The 21,812-nt window shown below is 41.2% G+C and overlaps 1 protein-coding gene across 3 annotated transcripts in view; it reads left to right on the top strand.

Annotated features, from left to right (window-relative positions):
- chd5 (chromodomain helicase DNA binding protein 5) overlaps positions 1-21,812 on the top strand; it is a 37,879-nt gene that overhangs the window by 2,661 nt on the left and 13,406 nt on the right. For all 3 annotated transcript variants that reach the window (XM_085160893.1, XM_085160894.1, XM_085160892.1), the window contains exons 2-23: positions 4,988-5,136; positions 9,922-10,140; positions 10,841-10,959; positions 11,532-11,773; positions 11,868-11,980; positions 12,121-12,247; positions 12,554-12,720; positions 13,695-13,913; positions 15,486-15,692; positions 16,099-16,310; positions 16,704-16,835; positions 17,058-17,166; positions 18,268-18,459; positions 18,684-18,884; positions 19,101-19,238; positions 19,409-19,530; positions 20,017-20,190; positions 20,296-20,437; positions 20,643-20,774; positions 20,872-20,989; positions 21,105-21,229; positions 21,409-21,655. In XM_085160893.1, coding sequence (XP_085017019.1) covers positions 4,988-5,136; positions 9,922-10,140; positions 10,841-10,959; positions 11,532-11,773; positions 11,868-11,980; positions 12,121-12,247; positions 12,554-12,720; positions 13,695-13,913; positions 15,486-15,692; positions 16,099-16,310; positions 16,704-16,835; positions 17,058-17,166; positions 18,268-18,459; positions 18,684-18,884; positions 19,101-19,238; positions 19,409-19,530; positions 20,017-20,190; positions 20,296-20,437; positions 20,643-20,774; positions 20,872-20,989; positions 21,105-21,229; positions 21,409-21,655 — 3,606 coding nt within the window. The remainder of the gene's footprint in view (positions 1-4,987; positions 5,137-9,921; positions 10,141-10,840; positions 10,960-11,531; positions 11,774-11,867; positions 11,981-12,120; positions 12,248-12,553; positions 12,721-13,694; positions 13,914-15,485; positions 15,693-16,098; positions 16,311-16,703; positions 16,836-17,057; positions 17,167-18,267; positions 18,460-18,683; positions 18,885-19,100; positions 19,239-19,408; positions 19,531-20,016; positions 20,191-20,295; positions 20,438-20,642; positions 20,775-20,871; positions 20,990-21,104; positions 21,230-21,408; positions 21,656-21,812) is intronic.

Raw genomic sequence — 21,812 nt, 5'->3', positions numbered from 1 at the left:
TTTCAGTGAAGTCAAATCACCCCCAAAAAAATGAGATCAGCTGACTCGCTCAATATACTGAATGACCAGGTTTTTCCATCAGTGGTTTTTGTTCTTCCCTGTTAACAAAGACATTTTCCTGGATGACAGTACCAGGATTCATTTCAAAACTGTGAAAGAGCGATTCAATGAGCACGAGACATCATTTTCCAACAGGGACTGGCCACCGCAGAGTACAGACTTTAACCCCTCTAAGAATCTTTGGGATTTGCTAGAGAAGATTTTAGCAGACTGTCAAGCCCATCGCCAATACAAGGAATGAAAGTAACACAGCTCTAGGTGGAAATAGGTGTGTGACATTGCATAAGCTTATTGAAATGATGCCTTGATGAATGCTGGCCATGATCAAATGAAATATGTGAGTGTGTGACTGCTTTTTATTGGCCGATCAGTGTAGATTCAGCATGAAACGAAGCTTCTAAAATCCAATGCAATGTTTTCTCTAGCAGCAGGCCCTCCTCGTCTTAAGTGTTGCTCAAATAATGCAGTGATGCGGAATATAGAATACATGTGAAAGAAGGCACAAGAAGTTTTATTTATTAAACATCTTGCTGGTGTGTCTGTTGCATTGGTATTAGGTATTGCTCGTTACAGAGTGACGAAAAGCCATTTACTGGGACACTACTTCGGTGGTTTAATTGTGAGCAGTTATCACAGTACCGAGTTGCCAAATTGCAATCCTTGCTCATTTCGCATGTGTGTTATAAAGCTCTTGAACATCTGAGGCTTTGAAGTGCTGTCGCAAAAAATGAGGTAGAATGCATACAATTACGAAATTCAAGGGTACCACTGGTTACCATTTCTTAGACAGAAAAAGGTAATATACGCCGCAATATTTAAAAATTACCTCTGCGTTTAACACAAGGTCTGAGTATTGTGATATCTGCATTATTTGAGAAAATCTTTTGCATTAAACACACATTTCTTTTGTTTATATACGTATTTTTTGACAAGGGTAATTTGTACTTGCTAGTTTTTCTGTGCATTTATGTGCATCTTAGCAGTAAGCAAGTGAAAAAGGAGGCAGACAAAGAGAACGGAGAGTCAGAGGGGGAGTTAGAGCAACATCTGTGACTGCCATCCATATTTAGAGGGAGAATACAGGCACTGATGTGTGTCTTCAGTAACGCATTAGTTTGTTAAACATGTATAAGAAAGGAAGGCTGCAGCTGAATATGGCAGGTGAGTGAATATACGTCAGTATTAATTAAGTCTAAAAAATGAAGAATGTGTTTAAATTGCTTAAATATGCTTTGATGGGATTTTTGTAGTCATGTGTTTCAGGCTTCAAAAAAAATTTCTTGTAATATAATAAATACCAGCGTGATCCTCTATGATGACGCACAATGTACCTACTCGAGGGTAAATCTAGTGAAACTCCGACACAGTGGTCCATATTGGTTTTGTCATCATGAAATTGTTCACAAAATATGACTGTTTTATAGGAATAACTTTCTTTTAATTTGTCATATCACTCACTCATCACAACAAAATGCTGCGGATCAATTGTTATGCTGCTGATACACGAAGCACTTTCCAGACAGTTTATGACCTCATCAGCAGGCTTCAAAGTGATAGACAAGGTCAGAAATCCAGGTCAGAGTTTTCTACCATGAAGACACTTCAGTGCAATTAAAACACAAGAGTGTGGGGACATCAGACCCCAAAATGCTATCCTATCACAGTCTTTATTTGTTGTGCCACATAGTGTCCTAAGTCCCTTTGTTTCACTCTGGGCACTTACTCTGTCACAGATTGTTCCATTGTGTTTTCTGTTTTAATTGCTTTGTTCTTCCATAAAATTGAAAGATTATCATGGGCTTTTGTGTGCCTACAAATGTTATCCCCAGTTGGAAAAGGGGCTATTTTTGGATCCCTCACTGTGAAAGTTGACACAGTTTTTTTTTCTTAATGTGTGTGTATGTAGCCTAAGCATAAAAAAAACATGCTTTTAAATATATTTTTGCAAATGAGTGGTACATCATTTCTTATCTGTTTCCTACCTGTTTATATGGGATGTGCTATGACCTTAGAATAGATATACTACAATTTAATGATGCTATTTAGGCTTTATCCTTCCATCACTTAGATGATAACGTTTTCTAATAATAGCCTACGGATGCTTTTGTCTGAAGGCATTTAAAGCCTGAGCCATAAGTACCTAATCGATGAAGATAGGAAACCCTTTGGCCTCGTCTTCCCTGCATTGTGGGAAGCAATGCTGGGCAGCATTAAGTGGGTATTTCCACACAGGGGCCAACAGAGAAATGACTAATGTGCTTTCCAGTAAACTCTATCTTCCTCACTTGGGACTCATTCATGAATCTCCCTTCTAATGGGTCAGTCTGGTGGCCAAGCCCTTGCAGGAAGGTCAGAACTGTGTCTGTGCCACATTTTACAGAAGGCTTGTTTGCCAACTGGAGCTTTGGTCGTCTTCCTAACACAATCTGTTGCCAGACCTCGGTGTGTCACATGACTGAGCAACCTCCCCTACTTCCAACACCTGGCACTGCCTGGTCCAGTCACCAAGCAGAAAGAATATCTCTCCCCTGATGGCTTTCCCCACAGGGACTTCACAGGCCATTTACTTTAGTCAGGGTTCAGATTTGAAGGCAATTCAGGTGATAAACACAGAGCTGTTTCAGGGAGCTGCATTGCTGTGACACATTCCTGTGTAACAAAAAATGACTACTGAGAACCCATGTGTTCAATATTTTATTTGACTCTCTGAGGATCTGTTATCAGCACGTGGTTCTGTTAAAGAAACGTCAGCAAGCTTACATGGCCCCAGTTACAGCGCTTACAGGCTGATGTTTGGCAGATTTTATATTTAGAACATATATATATATATATATATATATATATATATATATATATATATATATATAGTTTAGTGCCATCATTAATTACAGTAATGAGCGCACAAAGCACAATGGTACAGCAGTAAAATAATGTATGACTGCCATTTTTTCTGCAAATTAAAAAAAAAATCGACTAGATTATAGTGCAGAAGAACAGATCATTATTATGGCGCCACGGTTGTGTGTATGAAATCTCACAAGAAACCAGTTGAACCTGTTGAAATAGTTCATTTAAAACTGCATATACTGAACTCATGGTGAAAATATCATCAAAGTAGGGCTCATCCGCTGGGTACCTTGAACTTCTGAATCAAATTTCATGTCAGTCCATTCTCTAGTTATTGAGAAATTTTAGTCTGAACCATAGAGGTTAAACAACCAAGAGGCTGACATTGTCAGACCTTGAGCTTCAGCACCAGCATGGCTAAAAAGAACTCAGCTCAGTCTGCTCAAAGTGAATTAGGTGCTTATCACCGAACCATTTAAACCCCACATCAGTAACACCGCATCACCACTGTCAAGTTGGATTGATTTATTTTACAATAAGCAGAGCCAAGGGCACAGAGATATGAACTGTACGCTTTGTGTAATCCAAAGCCATCTCGATCTGCACCTGAGCCATGTCATCATCTGTGCATCTGAGAGAGATGTAAGGCTTGCCGTGCTGCCGTTATAAGTTGCCTGGCAGGTGGTTAACCATGCATCTGAGACATAAAAGAGTTGCCCGTTTGAGCTACTGAATACATAAACTCAAGGCTTTATTTAGAAAAAAAGAAAGTGGAGAAAAACACCAAGGTCTGTGGGACAAGAAGAAGGAATGAGTAGCAAGGCAGTAAATGTCTGTCAGCACCTTTCCTATAATAATATCGGCCAAGAAAAGCACAAGTTACCCCCAGTTAGGGTTGAGGAAGGGATGACACAGTTCATCTGGAAGCCAGGGCAGCACAATGAGTTTGACATTGCCTCTGATTAAGGCTTTGAAATCAGTGTACTGTATGTGTATGCGTGGAATACCTCCTGCTAGCTTTGCTAAATAGAGGATAAGTGGCTGGTGAGGTTTGTGTGTCTACTACACAGGAATCCCTCCTCCCCAATCTCTCACTCCAGCTACCCAGGGGAGTGGTAGACTGCAGGGCTAGTGTTGGCTGATTGACTCTGATACATGTGCTGCATATTTCATGCCCTCCAGTCTGTCTGCGTGAGACACAGAGAGACGGGAGACATGCAGATAGACAGACTGGAAGAGACAGCGAGACAGTTGGGAAAATGAGATTAAATAAACCTTTTTGGGGCACTAGAGTTGCGTCACGCGTGTACAATATTTTCTCTGTGTGACTTTTTACAGAGATGTATTGTTTGGGACTGTCTCTCTCCCTTACTTACTCCTCTGTGACCCACTGTGGCATCAGCGAAGTCTGCTGTGCTCAGCAGTCAGCACGTTTACACAGCAGCTTTGAGGCGGTACAGCTGACAACCAGCAGCAGGTCCCTTTAGTCCCAGCAAGCATTAAAGGCAGAAGATATGCTCAGTATACCTCAGTGGTCCTCCAGGGAGTTCCCATTTAGCGGCAGGGCACGCACTCCATTTATTTGTGTTTTGATGGGTAAAGTTGATGCACACTCAATGATGTGTGATTATGAGGTTGATTTTGCCAAGTGCTCCTGTTGGTCTGACATTGATTCATCATTGTTATTTTCACAGGAGGCTAACTGACTTTTCATCGTGGTGAGCTTTCGCAGTAGACTGAGCCTGCAGCAAATGAATATTTGTAACATCTATTGCTCATTTTTAATCTTTTTGATTAACCATTTTGTCTGAAATGTCAGAAATTTCGATTTCCCAGAACCCGGGGTCACGTCTTCATCTCTTGTTTTGCTGCCCAATTTCAAAACTCAAAGGTGTTTAATTCAGAGTAGATTCATATCCTCACTTTGATCAAACAAAATCAAGAAATTGAATAACCACTCACTGAGGCAGAAAAATGTACGAGTCAGGCTGAATTTGTCAGTTTCGTCTTATTACAAAGCTGAATTATCGGTGTCGTTTAAGTGTACTAAGCAAATAATTCTCCTTTCCCCCGTGTTCAGATGAGGATGACGAAGGTGAGCGCAACACAGTTCCCCTCACACCTCTCGACCGCTTCTTTTCTGACGACGAGTCCCTCAAACAACAAAAGAAGAAGCCCAAAAAGATGAAGGAGGGAAAACTGCCGAAAGTTAAGAAGAGGAAAAAAGAGGTAAGGCATAATTCACATTCAGCACCATCTGTCCAGACCTCGGACACAACAGCTTGGCAGGCATTTTGGCTCTAGCCATATCCCGCATTCTCTATTTCTCAAACCATCGCTCTTTTGATGTCTCTGCAATTGGATCAAAGGTGTGTTTTGGCTGCTGGACTGCCTCTGTAATCTAAATGAGAGGCAGTGGACTGTCTCAGGCTTAGGGGAGGTTGGCAGCAGTGCCACTGTTACTGCCAGTGTAAGCTGTGGGCTCCAAGCGACAGTTTAGAGTGTAGATTTGTGCCTGTGGTGCTGGTGCTGATGGCAGGGACTGTAGGTCAGAGGCAATGTGTTCATGCCAATCCAGTAGCGGGAGTGAGAGTTATGACAGAGCGGTTTTGACAGTCCTTCGCCTCTAGCCTCTAATTTCCAATATTTAGATAGCAGGATTGAGCCTTGATTGGCTCAGAGCATTAACACCAGCGTGATGTTGATAATATTACAGCTTATGAGGTGAACGCCTGCTGCTTTTGCTGAATAGGTCACATGTGGCTAAAGGAGACAGTTAGAGAATAATATAAAATTGCAGCATTAAGCGGTTGCACAGTAGTGTCGTGGTTAGCGCTTGCTTCTTCACAGCAAGGAGGTTACAACCACTCTGCTCAGGGTTTGTCTGTGTGGAGGTTGGACACTTTCTTTGTGTCTCCACGGGTTTCGTTCAGGTGTGCCGGGTTCCTCATATCAAAGTGATTGTTAGGTCAATAGATGATTCTAAATGGGTCATGGGCATGCAAGAGTGTGTGATTATCTGTTTTGCTGCCTTAGCACTGTGATTGACTGGTTACCTGTGCAGAGTGTACCCTCATTAGTCAGTTTTTAAGAAAATGGATGGATGCTACCGTCAGTATTGTACTTTATATTATTTCAGTTCCATTTTCTGAGGAGACATTATTTATAAATTATCAATTATTTAATTTTCAATTTATTATTAAAGAGTTGGTTCACCACAAACTCAAATTTGCATATTTTTCATCAGGCCTCTTGTGCTATTTATTCATTTGTATGACCTGCCCAATTTTGTAGATATTGGCTCTAGACATGTTTCCTTTCTCTTGAATATAATGGTGAAAAATACATTTTATTTTGTAGTATTTAGAGCACCAAAAATATAGTAGAAAAACCGAGATGCAGTGCATCATTCCAGAGTTGCTAAAATACATCTTTTTACCCAGTTTTACGGCATTTTATGTAGAAACTTTTCTTTGTACAAATTTGCATCCATCAAAAGAAGCGTAAATAAGCTTTCTAAGGGTATAGTGGGGAAAAAACAAGCAGAGTGTATTGAAACCAGCAGTTTTAGGTTAGAGATCCAGTTTTATTCATACAGTGACCTTGTGGTTAAAAGTGCTGAAATTCGGATGATGATTATCTTTGGGCTAATAAGTCTACGAATGACCCTGTTTGCACTACCAAACAATGCATTTTATCCACCATTACTTCATGATCTGCAGCTCAAAGGGCCATCCTACAAATAAAGTCAACTCTTTAACTTCTGGAAAAGTTTTGTTTCCTCAAAAGCCCAGAGGCTAAAAGAAATATTTATTATTCAGTAATTGCAGGAATTTGCTGCATTCCCAGTGATCTCCCCGCTCATGTTGGCGAGCTGTAACCGTGTCAGTGACATAGCCAGGATGTTCCCCTCCGCTGACTGGAGATGCCAGCAGTACCGTGAGGAGTTTGGCTGACCATGCTGCCACTCGGCCCTTTGGCTGCTCGTGGTAAACACTAAGCTCTGGGTCTCACTGAGCTAATGAAGCGGGGGGCTCCCCGTGGCACTCTCCTTTCCCTAACTCACAGACACTGCTCTGTATTCTCCTTTTCTTCCCTCTCCTCTTGTCTCCCACATGCATCACCTCACTTTGCTTTGATTATGATGCTGCTGCTTTCTTTCGGTATTGCTTTCTTGCTCCCCACCTTGCTGTATATGTGTCTTTTTTTTTACCTCCCATTGAGAAACCATTGCTCCTGTAATTCACTTCCAGTTACTCCCCAAAGGCTGGTGTCAGACAGGGGCCAAAAGTCAATTGGGGTCAGAGACTGTCAGTAGCACATCCCAGTCTGAGTTCACAGCTACTGGCAGGAGGAATGATAGCCACAGAGAGGTGCGCTGTGTTTGCTCGTCTTCTCCAGTCTGCAGTGAAACAAAGAGCTGTGTAGATATGACAGGATATTTAATGGGCTTTTTAATAAAATATCTGTTAAATCAGTGAATTCTGGGTTTATGGAAAACAATTCATTTTAGCAGCAGAGGAAACTGCTGCATTTTGGCCACAATAAAACCCCCCATCTAGCTGGTTCTTGTAGCATTCACATTTTGCTGAAATACAGTCGGTTTGAGATGAGCTTCTGTCTTGTTTTTATAACTTCAATATCCTCGCTGGGATTGTGAGTCAACAAAGAGCTGTTTCTGATTTCTGGAGAAAAGGAGAGGCCTTTGTTTAGAAACCATAAAATAAATTCTTAGTGCAGTTTTCTTTTTTTTTCCTGTTGCACTACATTTTATTGAACATCCACTTCTTCGCTCATTTGATATTTTCTGTGGCATCCGCTCCAATCTCCCTAAGGCAGAGCCATTATGGGAAAGCATCTAATTTGATTAGGTTATCAGCACTTATCTGATTTTCTTTCCTCTGAAAGAACAGACACCATCTTTGCTGCTGTGCTGTTGTGTCCTTTGCTTTTATGATATGTGTTTAACATTGAACTCAGGGCCACCAAGAGACTGTTGCACAGTTTCACCTTGTCTTTGCAGTTGCTCTCAATAGTGGTTCTGCTTCTTTGCTTTTTGCTCCTCCATCTCCACCCCATCCCCCATCCACAATCTTCAATTTACTCTCTCTCTCTCCTTCTTTCTTTCTCTCTCTCTCTCTCTCTCTCCCTCCTTCTTCTTCTTATGCATAAATGAGATTTGTCTAGACGGGTGCTGGAGCACTGGCTCTGCAACCACAGGCCTCTGCATAACAAGCTCGTTATGCAAACGTGTCTGATTGGATGGCGCTGTTCCATTGGCTGCTGCTGTGATAGAGTGTGTGTGGGGGGTGGGGGGAGTGAGTGGCAGGATAGAAAGAAAGAAAGAGCGAGAGAGGAAAGAGAAAGGGGGAGAAGTTAAGAGATAGAGTGAGAGAGAAAATAATGGGGTGGGGGGGTGAGAGAGGAGAGCTATGAGATGTAAAGGAGAGAAAGTAAGAGGAGGAGAGAGAGAGAGAGAGAGAGCGAGAGAGAGTTAGAGAGAGCCAGACACTGCTCAAATTTGGTCACCATGGCAACACAGCCAGGCTGCTGGTAGGGTTGGCGGGCGCTGCGGCAACGTGAGCCTTTCCACTGCGCTACAGAGCGAAACGCCTGCAAGTCTCTCCATGGAGCCACACAGGCCTGCTGAGCAACAGGCAGCGAGCAGAGCACAAAGCTGCTGTGCTCTAATTTTGCTCCACTGCATGTGCACACACAAGTTCACTCTCACATACAGTCGTGTTTTACATATGCATAAACACACACGAAGAGGAACTCTCACAAAAATAGAGATTTTTTTTAAAAAAAGGAAAGCACTCACAAAGAATGAGCGCACCCACACACACACGCTCAAAAAAACCCCAACATGTCCACAAACACACAAAAATGCTCTCTCACAGGAACGTGCCCAGTCAGAGACAGGGGCACAAATGGAAACTTCCACAGGCCAACCACATTCAAACACAAATAATTAGGTGGCATGTGCATGATGAGAGAAACAGCACACACTTTCCCCCTCTCGCTTACTCATGCGCACATACTATCGTGAGCAACCACTAGCAAATTTGTTCATATGCAGCACTCTTGGTCACACAAACAACACCTGTTAACTGTTAAATCCATACAGCCTTCCAGATGTCTCATATTAAACCAGTAGGATGCAATTCAGGCTACAGATTAACTCTGAGCTCTGATTGGCTCGGGTTCCTGAAGTGCTCTTTTTCTGGGTTTTCATTTCGTGTAAAAGCACATTTAAAAGGTGACCATGCAGCCGCCTTGACTCTTCATCAAGTCACTGCTTACTTGTACTAATTTAAATATTTCATCACAGGCAGAAGAGTTATCATATTAGCAAGGCAGCGACACTTTCGAGTGATGTAATTTAATTTATGCAAATGCCATCAAGTAGAAGCTTTTATCTAAACTGCTTTAAAGTGCATTCACAGAATATGTTTTTAGAGTGGGTGGCCTCTGTGGGAGCTCTAATCCCTCACCCTGGCAAAATTAATGTCATGCTTATTTGCTTTATCAAGTTTAGTATTTTAATTATCCCCACCTTTTTAGCGCTAAATATAAAATTGGGTCTCAGAAGATTGCGCCTAGATTTCTTTTGTCCTGCTGTTTGTAAAATCCAAACCTGGAATCTAGTTGTGTCTCAGGAATCTGGCTTTGATGGCAGCTTTAGTCAGTCACGCTCGCGCCCTTAGGTACAGAGCTGAAGCGAGATTCAAAGCCAGATTCTACGTGTTTACATTTATAAAAATAGCTGCTTGGCAGAAGCTCTACACTACATCAAAGAAATAGCTTAGACAACATTTTCATTTAGTAAAAATATAAATCCAAATATACTAAAATATACTTTCAGCCTGTAAAGATGCCAGACTGAGACTGAGAAAGATTTCAATGAGCGACATATTAACCTTTGCACAATTAAACAACATGCTGGGCTTGGTTATTTGGTTGTTGGTGTATACGTAATGTTTTTGTTTTTTTTACCTTCTCATAATCCTCCAGGGAACAATTCAGGCACGACTTGACAGTGACCTGGAAGAGACTTCAGAGGTGGAGGAGGAACGGGAACGTCCAGAAATCGGCTCTGAAAGTGAGAGCAGCATGTATGGTCCCACCAAGAAGAAGAAGAAGAAACCCAAGGAGAAGAAAGAGAAAAAGCCCAGAAAGAAGAAGAGAGATGAAGAGGATGACGATGATGACGATGATGATGGTAACATGAAAGTAAGTGTATGTTCATGATGCTGACATGACTGGGTTTCAAATGAACATTAAAGTCTGTAGGGGGCTCTAGGTAATGTGTGCAGAAATTGTCCAAAGTTGTTATCACACAGCACAAGACCAGCCCTGTTCTCCATGCTTTAACTCCACTTGGTTAAGGTCAGTGAGCTGCCCGGGTGAAATATGCAGGGAGCTGGACTGTGAATTCGCTGGACAATTACCTGCTGTTCTCACATGTGCAAATGGAGGAAACCGGCAGGTTAAAGAGCGTTTAGAGTCTTTGTAATGGACATTTGCATTTCTCTCACCTTTGTCAGCTAATCTCTAGAGAAGTTCAGGGGGGTACTGCATGTGTAAAAATCACATTTATCAAAATAAGTGACCGTTTCTTTATACAATAATCTGACGATAATGAAAAATCGTAATGATGCCAAGACTAAGTTTAATATTAAGTCTCAATTGACTAATGGTAGATGAAGTCGGGTAAGGGGTTTAACTTTTTGCATAGTTATCATAATTATAGGCTTGCTTTGAAAGAAAAAAAAAAGTGTCTGAAAATATACCGAAACCGTGAAAACATGGCGTGTGATGCTTTGTTTGTGGATGTGGAAGGGTAAAAGATTCAAATAACTTTAATGTTCACTTCTCGTGTATTAAACATCATTAACATATGTGCGTTGATCTGTTATCTGTACACCCCTAGGAGCCCAAATCATCGAGCCAGCTGATGCACGAATGGGGTCTTGAAGATGTTCAGTATGGCTTCACTGAGGATGACTATAAAACCATAACCAACTACAAGGCTTTCAGCCAGTTCCTCAGGCAAGCATCTAATTTTGTCTGGATGATCTTTCATTGTGTTAAAGTGCTTTGTTTTGCCTCAGTTTCTCTGGACTGTCAAAGTCATTCTCTGAGAGTCTTCCAGCAAAACTCCACTGTGAGACTAGACTGTGTTGTGACGAGCAAACACTGCTCTTTTTGTTTGAGCTAGAAAGCTCGGCTGTTGGTATAAAGAGTCTGTCTCACCTGGGGCTGTCTGGCTCGGCTAAGCTTCTGCTCTGACAAAGTGGAGCATGAGCTCCTGCAGTGCCCCCTGTGTGTAGTCAGCTGCTTACTGGATGCCTGTGACAGCCAGGAGGCTCTGGGACTCGGTGCTCTGACCCACTATCTTTCACAGGCCAGCGTGCCAAACCTCAAGCTGTTGCCTGACAAATCGCAAACATGACATGCACACAGCAAAGCAGGGAGAATAAAACTTAAGGGGCAGCGGAGTGTCAGCAAATCAAGACCCAGTTCCCTCCAGTGCTGTGGGAAGTAGAGCTTCTATTAACAGGAATGAAGTGTGACATAATAAAGCTGCCATTGTTGTTTCATCTCCCCCTGGTTTTATTCAGGCCTCTCATTGCCAAGAAGAACCCGAAGATTCCCATGTCAAAGATGATGACAGTGTTAGGGGCCAAGTGGCGGGAGTTCAGTGCCAACAACCCGTTCAAAGGTGCATCTGCCACCGCTGTGGCCGCCGCTGTGGCTGCTGCAGTGGAAACGGTTACTGTGGCACAGCCAACGTCTGTCAGCAGCAGCCAGCTGAGCTCTCAGCTGGGGCCGATCAAAAAAGCCAAAACCAAAGAGGGAAAGGGTAAGACCTAATAAAAAGCGAGATCATTTTTAAGAAACGATAGCAAGAATGCCATCTGATTAACAGATCTCGTGACTGACTCTGTGTGTGTCAGGACCAGGAGTTAGAAAGAAAAGTAAGACTGTGAAAGAAGTGAAGAAGAAGCCCAAGCCGAAGAAGACCAAATCAAAGTCGGGCCAAAGTGGGAAGAAGAAGAAAGCATCCTCGGTATGTCTTGCAGAACCCTTTTCCCCCAGCTTTCCCTCGAATGACATCAAAGCCTGTTTGCAGCACTTATTGTGAAAGTTGGTTTATCTTAATTCTTTCTGTAGCTCTGCGCTCCTTAGTTTCTCTGTTTGCTTTTCTAGAGTGAGGAGGACTTCCTAGAGGAGTCAGACTTTGATGACATCAGCATCCACAGTGCCTCTGTGCTTTCTGATACCTCGGGGGCCGCCACCAAGAAAAAGGCCCGACGTGGGCGGAAAAAAAGGAAAAGTATGTTTACTGTCTACTCTTGCCATGCTCTGCGGTGTGTTTTTCCCTCTAAAATCCCATTGAAATCCCTCAGAACCAGACTGTTTGATTTTGGGTAATGAGTAAATTAAAATGTATTTTTTTAAGCTTTATTTATTCTGGGAATGCTTTCTAAAGGCAGATGGTCTTCCACAGCAGCTAGTGTGCTTATACTCATTAAGAGGTTTTTTTTTATATTGAGGATTCTATATAAAGCATGCATCCATGTCTATGTGATAAATATATGAGGGAACTGCCCAGGTTTAATTGTTCTGTAACCTTCTCCAGAGGAGGACGGTGATGGCTATGAGACAGACCACCAAGACTACTGTGAGGTTTGCCAGCAGGGTGGAGAGATCATCCTGTGCGACACCTGTCCCAGAGCTTACCACCTGGTCTGTCTGGACCCTGAGCTGGAGAAGGCCCCAGAGGGAAAATGGAGCTGTCCACACTGTGTAAGTACATTAGTTTGAGCAGACTGACACATTTTGTAAGGTGGTGACTGCCCAAGTTGGATTCATGAGAGTTATTTTTGGCGATATCTTGGATGCAACTAGTCCAGGGCTATGCAACGTAACAGCCTGAACTGTTGGCACCGTCTTTAACCATCAGCTCAAGTTTGATGTGAATACGGAGTCAATAAAACAGGGTTAACAGAGAATACGTTTGTTAACGAGGCTGAACTCTTTTCATGTTAATAAAAAACTGTATGCAATTTTTAGTATTCATTTTTAGGAAGTCTTTTAACTTTTTCTTGCTGGTCAGGTTTTTCATCTATTAAGGATTGAAACTCCCTCAGAAGTATTGTTAACACCTGCTCTGAAATCACAGGGATCAGGCAGAGAGATTTGTGCTCACTGTGAGGAAATCAGGTGATAAATAAGGCAAAAAAACATCATTATCCATCCTGAATATGTTTTGCCATCTGAGTTCAGGAAGTTGCTCTCAGGTCACCGTTACTTTGTACCCAGTGTAGAACAAACAGATTAAAATCCTTCATTACCTCAGATATTAGACAATTAGTGCTGACAGGCATCATTCAGGTTATTTTTATTATTTTATTTTTAATGGCTTTTTATTCTAACGATGTTAGTTGACTTCTGCCTTGACGTGCAGCCGTGTTTGTGATTAGCATTTAAAGACTGTAGGTTGTGTGACTATTAAGAGGAATGTTTGACTTTGTGTATAAGCTGCAAACAAGCTGTGCTTTTTCAGGATTAGATATCGCAACCTGAATCCCGACTGTGCACAAAAACAGCCAAGAAATCACGCAATTAAGAACAACTGGACTGTCAGTGTTTACGATGTTTGTTATCTTAACTTTACTTTCTGCGAATATCTCTATGAAAAATTGACATAGTTAGAGTTAAACTGAATACGTATGCTTAGTTTTACTCCCTAACATGCCCACATCAACTGTGTCCTCTAGGAGAAGGAGGGAATCCAGTGGGAGGCCAAAGATGAAGATGAAGACGAGGAGGAGGCTCCAGGTGAGGAAGAGGATGACCACATGGAGTTTTGCAGAGTTTGTAAAGATGGAGGAGAGCTGCTGTGTTGCGATACCTGCCCATCATCCTACCATATCCACTGCCTCAACCCGCCGCTTCCCGAGATACCAAATGGGGAGTGGTTATGTCCGCGCTGTATGGTAAGTTCATCTCAGTCGCAGTAGTATTTGATATTATTTTGTTTAAAATGGCTAATAATTAGGCATAGGTTCATGAAAATGTTGTAGTCAGAACAACTGGACATTTTACGTACACTCATGATGGACATGGATGCCATGAATGGTACTTTGGGATTTCTGAACTGGTTTTTTTTTTTCAGCATAAATGGTTGTACAGCAGACACTCTTAATGATTTTAAACAAGAACTGAGTGCACAAGTTTGATTTATTTTAGATTTACTATAATCCACACAGTGCCAAAGTGTTCTTGTAGTTTCTAATATATCCATATACTCTCAATGATATGTGGATAAACTTTACTTAGTAAGTTGCATCTTGAGAGGACACTTTTGGTAGTCATAAACAAACCTATGGCATAATTCTGGCTGGATATTTGACAACTCTTCTTGGCAGAATTGCTAAAGTTAATTGGTTGGTTTCCTTGAACGTACCCAGTTTTTAAGCCTACTTCACAAATTTTCAATAGTGTCGAGGTCTGTGCTTTAGGAAGCCCATTCCAGAAGTTCAATCTTAACCCACTATATCCATTTCAAAGAACTGTTGTCATACTTTTATTTGTGTGCATTAGAGAAAATTGAAAATAAATACAAACTTGTGCACCAAAATCTTATTGTTTTAAAGTCAATAAAGATGTATGCTATCAATTCATTCATCATTCATCCTGGAAAAAGAGCAGTTAAAAAAAATAATTAAAAGCCCAAAATTAGCATGACATTTATCTCCATGATGAGTGTAAGTAAACCTCAAGTGTATATGTTTAGTTTAACATTTTCTTTGGTGGCAGCACGGTGACACGGTGGTTAGCACTGTTGCCGCACAGCAAGACGGTCCTGAGTTCAATTCCACCATCTTTCTGTGTGGAGTTTGCATGTTCTCCCCGTGTTTGTGTGGGTTCCCTCCGGGTACTCCAGCTTCCTCCCACCGTCCAAAGACATGCAGCTTGTGGGGTTAATTGGATAATCCAAATTGCCACTAGGTGTGAATGTGAGTGCGAATGGTTGTCTGTCCCTGTGTGTTGGCCCTGCGACAGACTGGCGACCTGTCCAGGGTGTACCCCGCCTCTCGCCCTATGACAGCTGGCATAGGCTCCAGCGCCCCCCGCGACCCTGAAAAGGATAAGCGGAAGCGAATGGATGGATGGATTTTCTTTGGTGATTCTGTTCAAATTATTTTGTTTTTCAGTCTTGTCTTTTCTCTTTGTTGTTTACAAACGTGACACATTTACATCATGTTGATTTTAATTATAGAGCGCTGTCACTGATACATAATTGAATGATGCATAAATATACATTGTTAGAGAGCCAAAGCAAATAAAGGGTGACCTCTTTCACTTTGATAAGTGTGCACACCTACAGTAGTTTCAGCCACATTAGCTTGTTGATGTTAATGTGAAATATGTCTCTTTTAGGAGGGTGATTGCTTGTCAAAGACTTTCATATTCATCTTCATATTTTTACAGAAACTCATTATTGTTACTTAGTCAGAAGCTAAGAAGAGGTGTGTGTGTGACAGAACCTTACTTTTTCCTTGCAGTGCCCTCCCCTCAAAGGAAAAGTACAAAAGATTATGCACTGGACGTGGGGAGAAGCTCCGCTGCCAGCCGAACCACCTACAGGACCGGATGGCAAGCCAACAGATCCGCTCACCAATCCCCCGCTCAAGGGCCGCCCAGAGAGGGAGTTCTTTGTTAAGTGGGCTGGCCTTTCGTACTGGCACTGCTCCTGGGTCAGCGAACTGCAGGTGAGATGCCAGAAGTCAGTCCAGTCTCAAATTAACATTTCTGCTCTTCTTGGCCAAAGTGTTCTCTTTGTTAAATATAGAACAAACCGAAGGAGCCAAGGGAGGATTTTACTGGATGATCTATTACTTTTTAATATAATATTAGAAAAACACAATGTTACATGAAATCTATTTTTCAGTTTTTCATGGAGAAGTTTTCCTTCAAATGCTCAACAAAGCACCTAATTTATTTTACACAAACTTTTTCTTTATTAATATCAGTCTGGGTTTTTTGTAACTAATTAAGTAAGTTTCATTGTTACAGATGGAAAATAATATATTGCACCTTTTGTACCTGTTTTGCTCAAGGAGGTGCTTGAAGGAAACTTACAAAACCAATAGTTTTGCTTTGTTGCTGGTTGTGCAGTTGGAGCTGTACCACACGGTCATGTACCGGAACTATCAGCGTAAGAACGACATGGACGAGCCCCCGCCATATGACTACGGCTCCGGAGAGGAGGAGCTCAACAGTGAGAAGAGAAAGAGCAAAGATCCCCAGTATGCTGCGATGGAGGAGCGCTTCTACCGTTATGGCATTAAACCAGAGTGGATGGTTATCCACCGGATAATCAATCACAGGTAGCTGCTCACACAGAATCTCAGATCAGGATTTTCAGTATGTATTTAAAATACCATAAATTTTATAGACCAGATATTCTAATAACAAAGCTAATGCTTTGAGTTAATTTTTACTTGTTGCCATCTTGCTTTTACTCTCTCACCCATATTTCTCTTTGGATAGATGTTATTCATCACCACATAGACAAATGAGGTTGTTGGTCTTTCGATTTTCTTGCTTTTCAAAGTAATTAGAATAATCTATTTTATTGCTTTTAACATTTCACAATATATCTGTATAACAGTTAAATGATCAGAAAGAAACATCTTCCATATGGTGGTCTCATATCAACTTGTTTTTCAGTGTCAGTATGATAAATTTATAAAAACCTGCAGCTGTTTTCTGCTTTGTAGTTTTGATAAAGATGGTGATGTGCACTACTTGATCAAGTGGAGAGACCTGCCCTACGACCAGTGCACCTGGGAGGTGGATGATTTCGACGTCCCAGATTATGAAAGTCATAAAGCTTCTTACTGGGATCACAGGTTAGTTAACTGTATTTTGTACCTTTTTTAAGTAGGTTTCTCACGGTGTGAAGATGACAGTGAGAACACAGAAATCCCCTGCACACAAAAGTAAACAAAAGCATATGCCTACATCTGCTGCTGTTTCCCTTCATCCTCGCCCTCTGTCTGTGACAACCGTTAGAGTCATTTGTTGTGACATGAAATTGTTACTTCATTATCATTTTTTTTCCTTTTCCTCAGAGAGCAAATTTTAGGAGAGGATCAGCGCCCTCTTGTGGTGAGGAAAGGCAAGAAACTAAAAGAGGACCATCCAAAAAGAGAAGTCCCTCCTGATGCCCCAATCATAGATGTAAGTTTGGATATTTGGGTCCACTTCTGCCAACTGAACTGTGTTTGCCTGCAGAAGGTTTTTGCAGCAAACATTTCAAAAGTAATGCTGTCGATCTAAAGCCACAATTTATCGTGGCTGATTATTCTAGAGTCTATATTTAAACTGCACATATACAGTACTGGGAAAACGTTATGAGTCACCCCTCATTTCTTTGCATTTTGCTTGGAAAATGGTATATAGGTGCTATGAAATATGGGCTAAATGGAAATACAGAGTAAAAGTCAAAGCCAGAGTTTTTACAAATTTAATTAGCTGGATATGAACACCTTCATTCTTCCGGACAGCCTGAACTCTCTTAGGTTATCCTTCATATAATTTCTTTAAGGATAATTCAGGGATAGTTCTCCAGGCCTCTTGAAGGACATTCAAAGCTCTTCTTTGGATGTTGACTGTGTTCTGTTCAGTTCTTTGTCAAGAGGATCCCACACGGTTTCAGTAATGTTGAAATCCAGGCTCTAGGGAGGCCAATCCAAAACTGATAGTTTTCCATTGTGTATTTTTCTATTCAGGTATGCTTTTACTGCACTGAGAGTGTGTTTGTGGTGCTTTAAAATGGCATTGCATGTTGGATCAAAATCTTATGGAACTTTTCTGCATTCATAATTTCAGCAGTTTTGACAAGATCAAACCACGATAGAGTTTTACATGGTGAAGAACCAGATGCATCTCTCAGATCTTATCTCATGTTTTCCTGGATCTTTTCATATTTCATAAGGACTTGACTTTTAGATACTGTTCATCTGCTGTTGGTAGTTTTTTCGGTCTCCCGCTTCTTGTTTTGTCCAACTGTTCATTTTTTAAAAGGCAAATTATGGGTTTTTGTGACAGATTGCTTGTAATGACGCCCATAAAGATAAAATTTCAGATTTGTCCTTTGCTAAGTTTTCTTATGTTTATGCTAATGTTTTTTATGCTTAAATGATTCATAGGTTGATATTAAGTTGTTCAAAAACTACAAGATCTGGACTGAAAATGAGAGCCAAAGTAACAAAGTAAAAAAGCATTGAAAGACCTTCCGAAAGACTCTTACAAGATACTGCCTCCAATTTCTATTATCAGCCCACCATCAAGTTTGAGCACCAACCATGGTACATTAATGCCACTGGGGGAACGCTACACCCGTACCAGCTGGAAGGCCTGAACTGGTTGAGGTTCTCCTGGGCTCAGGGCACAGATACAATCCTGGCTGATGAAATGGGCCTGGGAAAGACGGTGCAGACGATAGTGTTTCTCTACTCGCTGTATAAGGAGGTAAGACTGAAAGACTGTCCTCTTTTATCTTTTCCATATTGCATTGCATAGATCACATTTTGGTTCTGTGGGTGTAATTCATAAAGCACCTGTTAGTAATATAAATGGGAATATAAACTTAGAGCTAATAAATATTGTGCGTAAAAAGTAAAATGATAAACTGAGTTCTTCTTCGGGTGATGTATTTTATGGTGAAGTAACCTAATGTCTGCTGTCTCTGTCAGGGTCATTCCAAAGGACCTTTCTTGGTGAGCGCACCCCTTTCCACTATCATTAACTGGGAGAGAGAATTTGAGATGTGGGCTCCAGATTTCTATGTGGTGACATACACTGGAGACAAAGACAGCAGGGCAATCATCAGGGAGAACGAGTTCACCTTTGAAGACAGTGCAGTAAAATCAGGGCGAAAGGTGTTCCGTATGAAGGTAGTGTACCCCATTTTCATCCATGTTTTTCTCACCAAATCCAGGTCAAAATACTGTTTTTCAAGTGCATGCTTTTTGAAGCCGCAGGTAAGGCGGTTGGAATTGTACCAGCATGAAATAAATGATCATTTTACTTTGTTTTTAATTCATTTTATGCCTATTACATGCAGCACATACTAAATCATCGTATCTACCATCCGATCTGCTCCCTTGCAGAAAGACACTCCTATCAAGTTCCATGTGCTGCTGACATCTTATGAGCTGATTACTATAGATCAAGCCATTCTGAGCTCTGTCACCTGGGCCTGTCTGGTGGTAGATGAGGCCCACAGATTGAAAAACAACCAATCAAAGGTAAAGCTGCACCGCCTGCACTGAGATATATCCTATCATATGCTTTGGAAGCAGAAACAGCATCCTTTTAACAGAAAAAGAAAAATGCATGAGAAGGATGAGTAGAGTAGAGTGTACATCTCTTCATATGGCATTGACTTTCATCGTCTTGCACAATCTCTCGTGTTCAGTTCTTCAGAATTCTCAATGGGTATAAGATCTACTACAAGCTGCTGCTCACTGGAACTCCTCTTCAAAACAACCTAGAAGAGCTTTTCCACCTCCTTAACTTCCTCACCCCAGAGCGCTTCAAGTATGTACTGTCTCTTTTCTATCGTATATAATTTCCTACCTTTTTTTCTCATGGATTTCAGGCATTAAATTATGATATATGATGTTTTGAACAATAAAAAATACAAACAGGAAGAAAGTAAATGTAAATAACTTCATTATAAATAATTCTGTATAAACTGATTTTAAGTCTTTTTTAATAGTTTTCTAAAGCCAGTGAAAATTCACCATCATCTAATATTTTTTTGCCCGTATAGACTCAGTTTCTGTGCAGCTCAGGTAAATTGGTATAGATTTTATGACTGATCCTCCTTATTATCGCATAAGTTCAGCCCAGTAATGAGTCTTGTCCATTTTAAACTCCAGAATGACAAATTTTATACATTTTCCAACATCACAGGCACAGCTAACTGACCAAAACACTTTTACATTTTGTGATGAGTAAGACTATCAGCATTTTAAATATAATTTCATTTCATTGTGTCATTCATCTCCATGTGACCTGCAGTAACCTGGAAGGCTTCCTGGAGGAGTTTGCTGATATCTCTAAAGAAGATCAGATCAAAAAGCTCCACGACCTGCTGGGACCTCACATGCTCAGGAGGCTGAAAGCTGATGTCTTCAAGAATATGCCTGCAAAGACAGAGCTGATTGTCAGAGTGGAGCTTAGCCCCATGCAGAAGTAAGCCTGAAAAAAAGAAGTTAACCGTTTTGAAGGAAGCATGGGCAAATAATTGATTGTGATTTTCATTTCTTCTCCTGACTCTATCTGACCTCTGACCTGCAGGAAATATTACAAGTTTATCTTGACACGAAACTTCGAGGCTTTGAACTCCAAAGGTGGAGGGAACCAGGTGTCCCTGCTCAACATTATGATGGACCTGAAAAAGTGCTGCAACCACCCTTACCTGTTCCCTGTGGCCGCTGTGGTAAGGCAGATTTACTTTTTTTGTTTTATTTCAGAGTACAGAGTATCTCTTTAAGATGCTAAGGATTACTTATATCAACCAACACAGAAAACTAGAAAACTGCCCCTTTTTTTGAGTTCGGTTTAGCATGTTATTCAGAGATACTGTAGAAAGCAATGATTCTCGAGCTAATCTCCATCCTGGCATTGATTGTTTTATCTTGAAGGAGGCTCCTGTTTTACCCAATGGCTCTTATGATGGCAACCTACTGGTGAAGTCCTCAGGAAAACTGACGCTGCTTCAGAAAATGCTAAAAAAGCTCAAAGATGAAGGACACAGAGTTCTCATTTTCTCTCAGGTAACACTCTTTCTGTGCGATGACGGTTTTATGTGATGAATGACATCAAAGACAATTTCAGGTTTTTTAGCTGTAAGGTCCAACGTTGTGTTTACAGATGACAAAGATGCTGGATCTGCTCGAGGACTTTCTTGAGTTTGAGGGTTATAAATATGAACGTATTGATGGGGGGATTACTGGAGGTCTAAGGCAGGAAGCCATTGACCGCTTCAATGGTGAGGGTTGTTTTTTTTTTTTTTGTGCACTTGCACATTTGTCTCAGTCTGGCTTTCACTTACTGACACACTCTTAAACACACAAAGCAACTCGCTGCTCTGTTTTATGTCACAGCACCAGGCGCGCAGCAGTTCTGCTTCTTGCTTTCAACACGAGCTGGAGGCCTTGGCATCAACCTGGCGAGCGCAGATACTGTCATCATCTACGACTCTGACTGGAATCCTCACAATGACATCCAAGTACTGACTCCACATAGAATATGAGATGGATTCTTATTTTAATATTTAATCATTATTATTATTAGTTATTTATTTGTAATTTGTAACAAGTTGAGCTTTAATTCTCAAGTAAAAAAACATCTCTTTAATTTCACCTCTTCACTCCAGTGTCATGCCTTGTATCTTCCTCTTTGTTACAGGCATTTAGCAGAGCGCACCGTATAGGCCAAAACAAGAAAGTGATGATCTACCGGTTTGTGACTCGAGGCTCAGTGGAGGAGCGAATCACCCAAGTGGCCAAAAGGAAAATGATGCTGACTCACCTGGTGGTGCGCCCTGGCCTGGGCTCCAAAATGGGCTCCATGTCCAAACAAGAACTGGATGACATCCTAAAGTTTGGAACTGAGGAGCTTTTTAAAGATGAAATGGAAGCAGCACGAACAATGGGTCTGTCTATGTGTATACTGACGTGTGTTTCTGTTATGGGTTGAACAAAAGCATACCCATTTTTATTGGGGTTTGTCTATTCACAGATATTCCTGTGCTAGAAACCTTTTTGTATAGATTTCTATCAGCATTTCTAAGCTTACACACTTTTTCTCTG

This window comes from Neolamprologus multifasciatus, chromosome 5, assembly GCF_963576455.1.
Source record: "Neolamprologus multifasciatus chromosome 5, fNeoMul1.2, whole genome shotgun sequence".
Classification (NCBI taxonomy): domain Eukaryota; kingdom Metazoa; phylum Chordata; class Actinopteri; order Cichliformes; family Cichlidae; genus Neolamprologus; species Neolamprologus multifasciatus.
The sequence above is the reverse complement of the archived record's forward strand: the minus strand, read 5'-3'. Positions and strand labels throughout refer to the sequence as shown.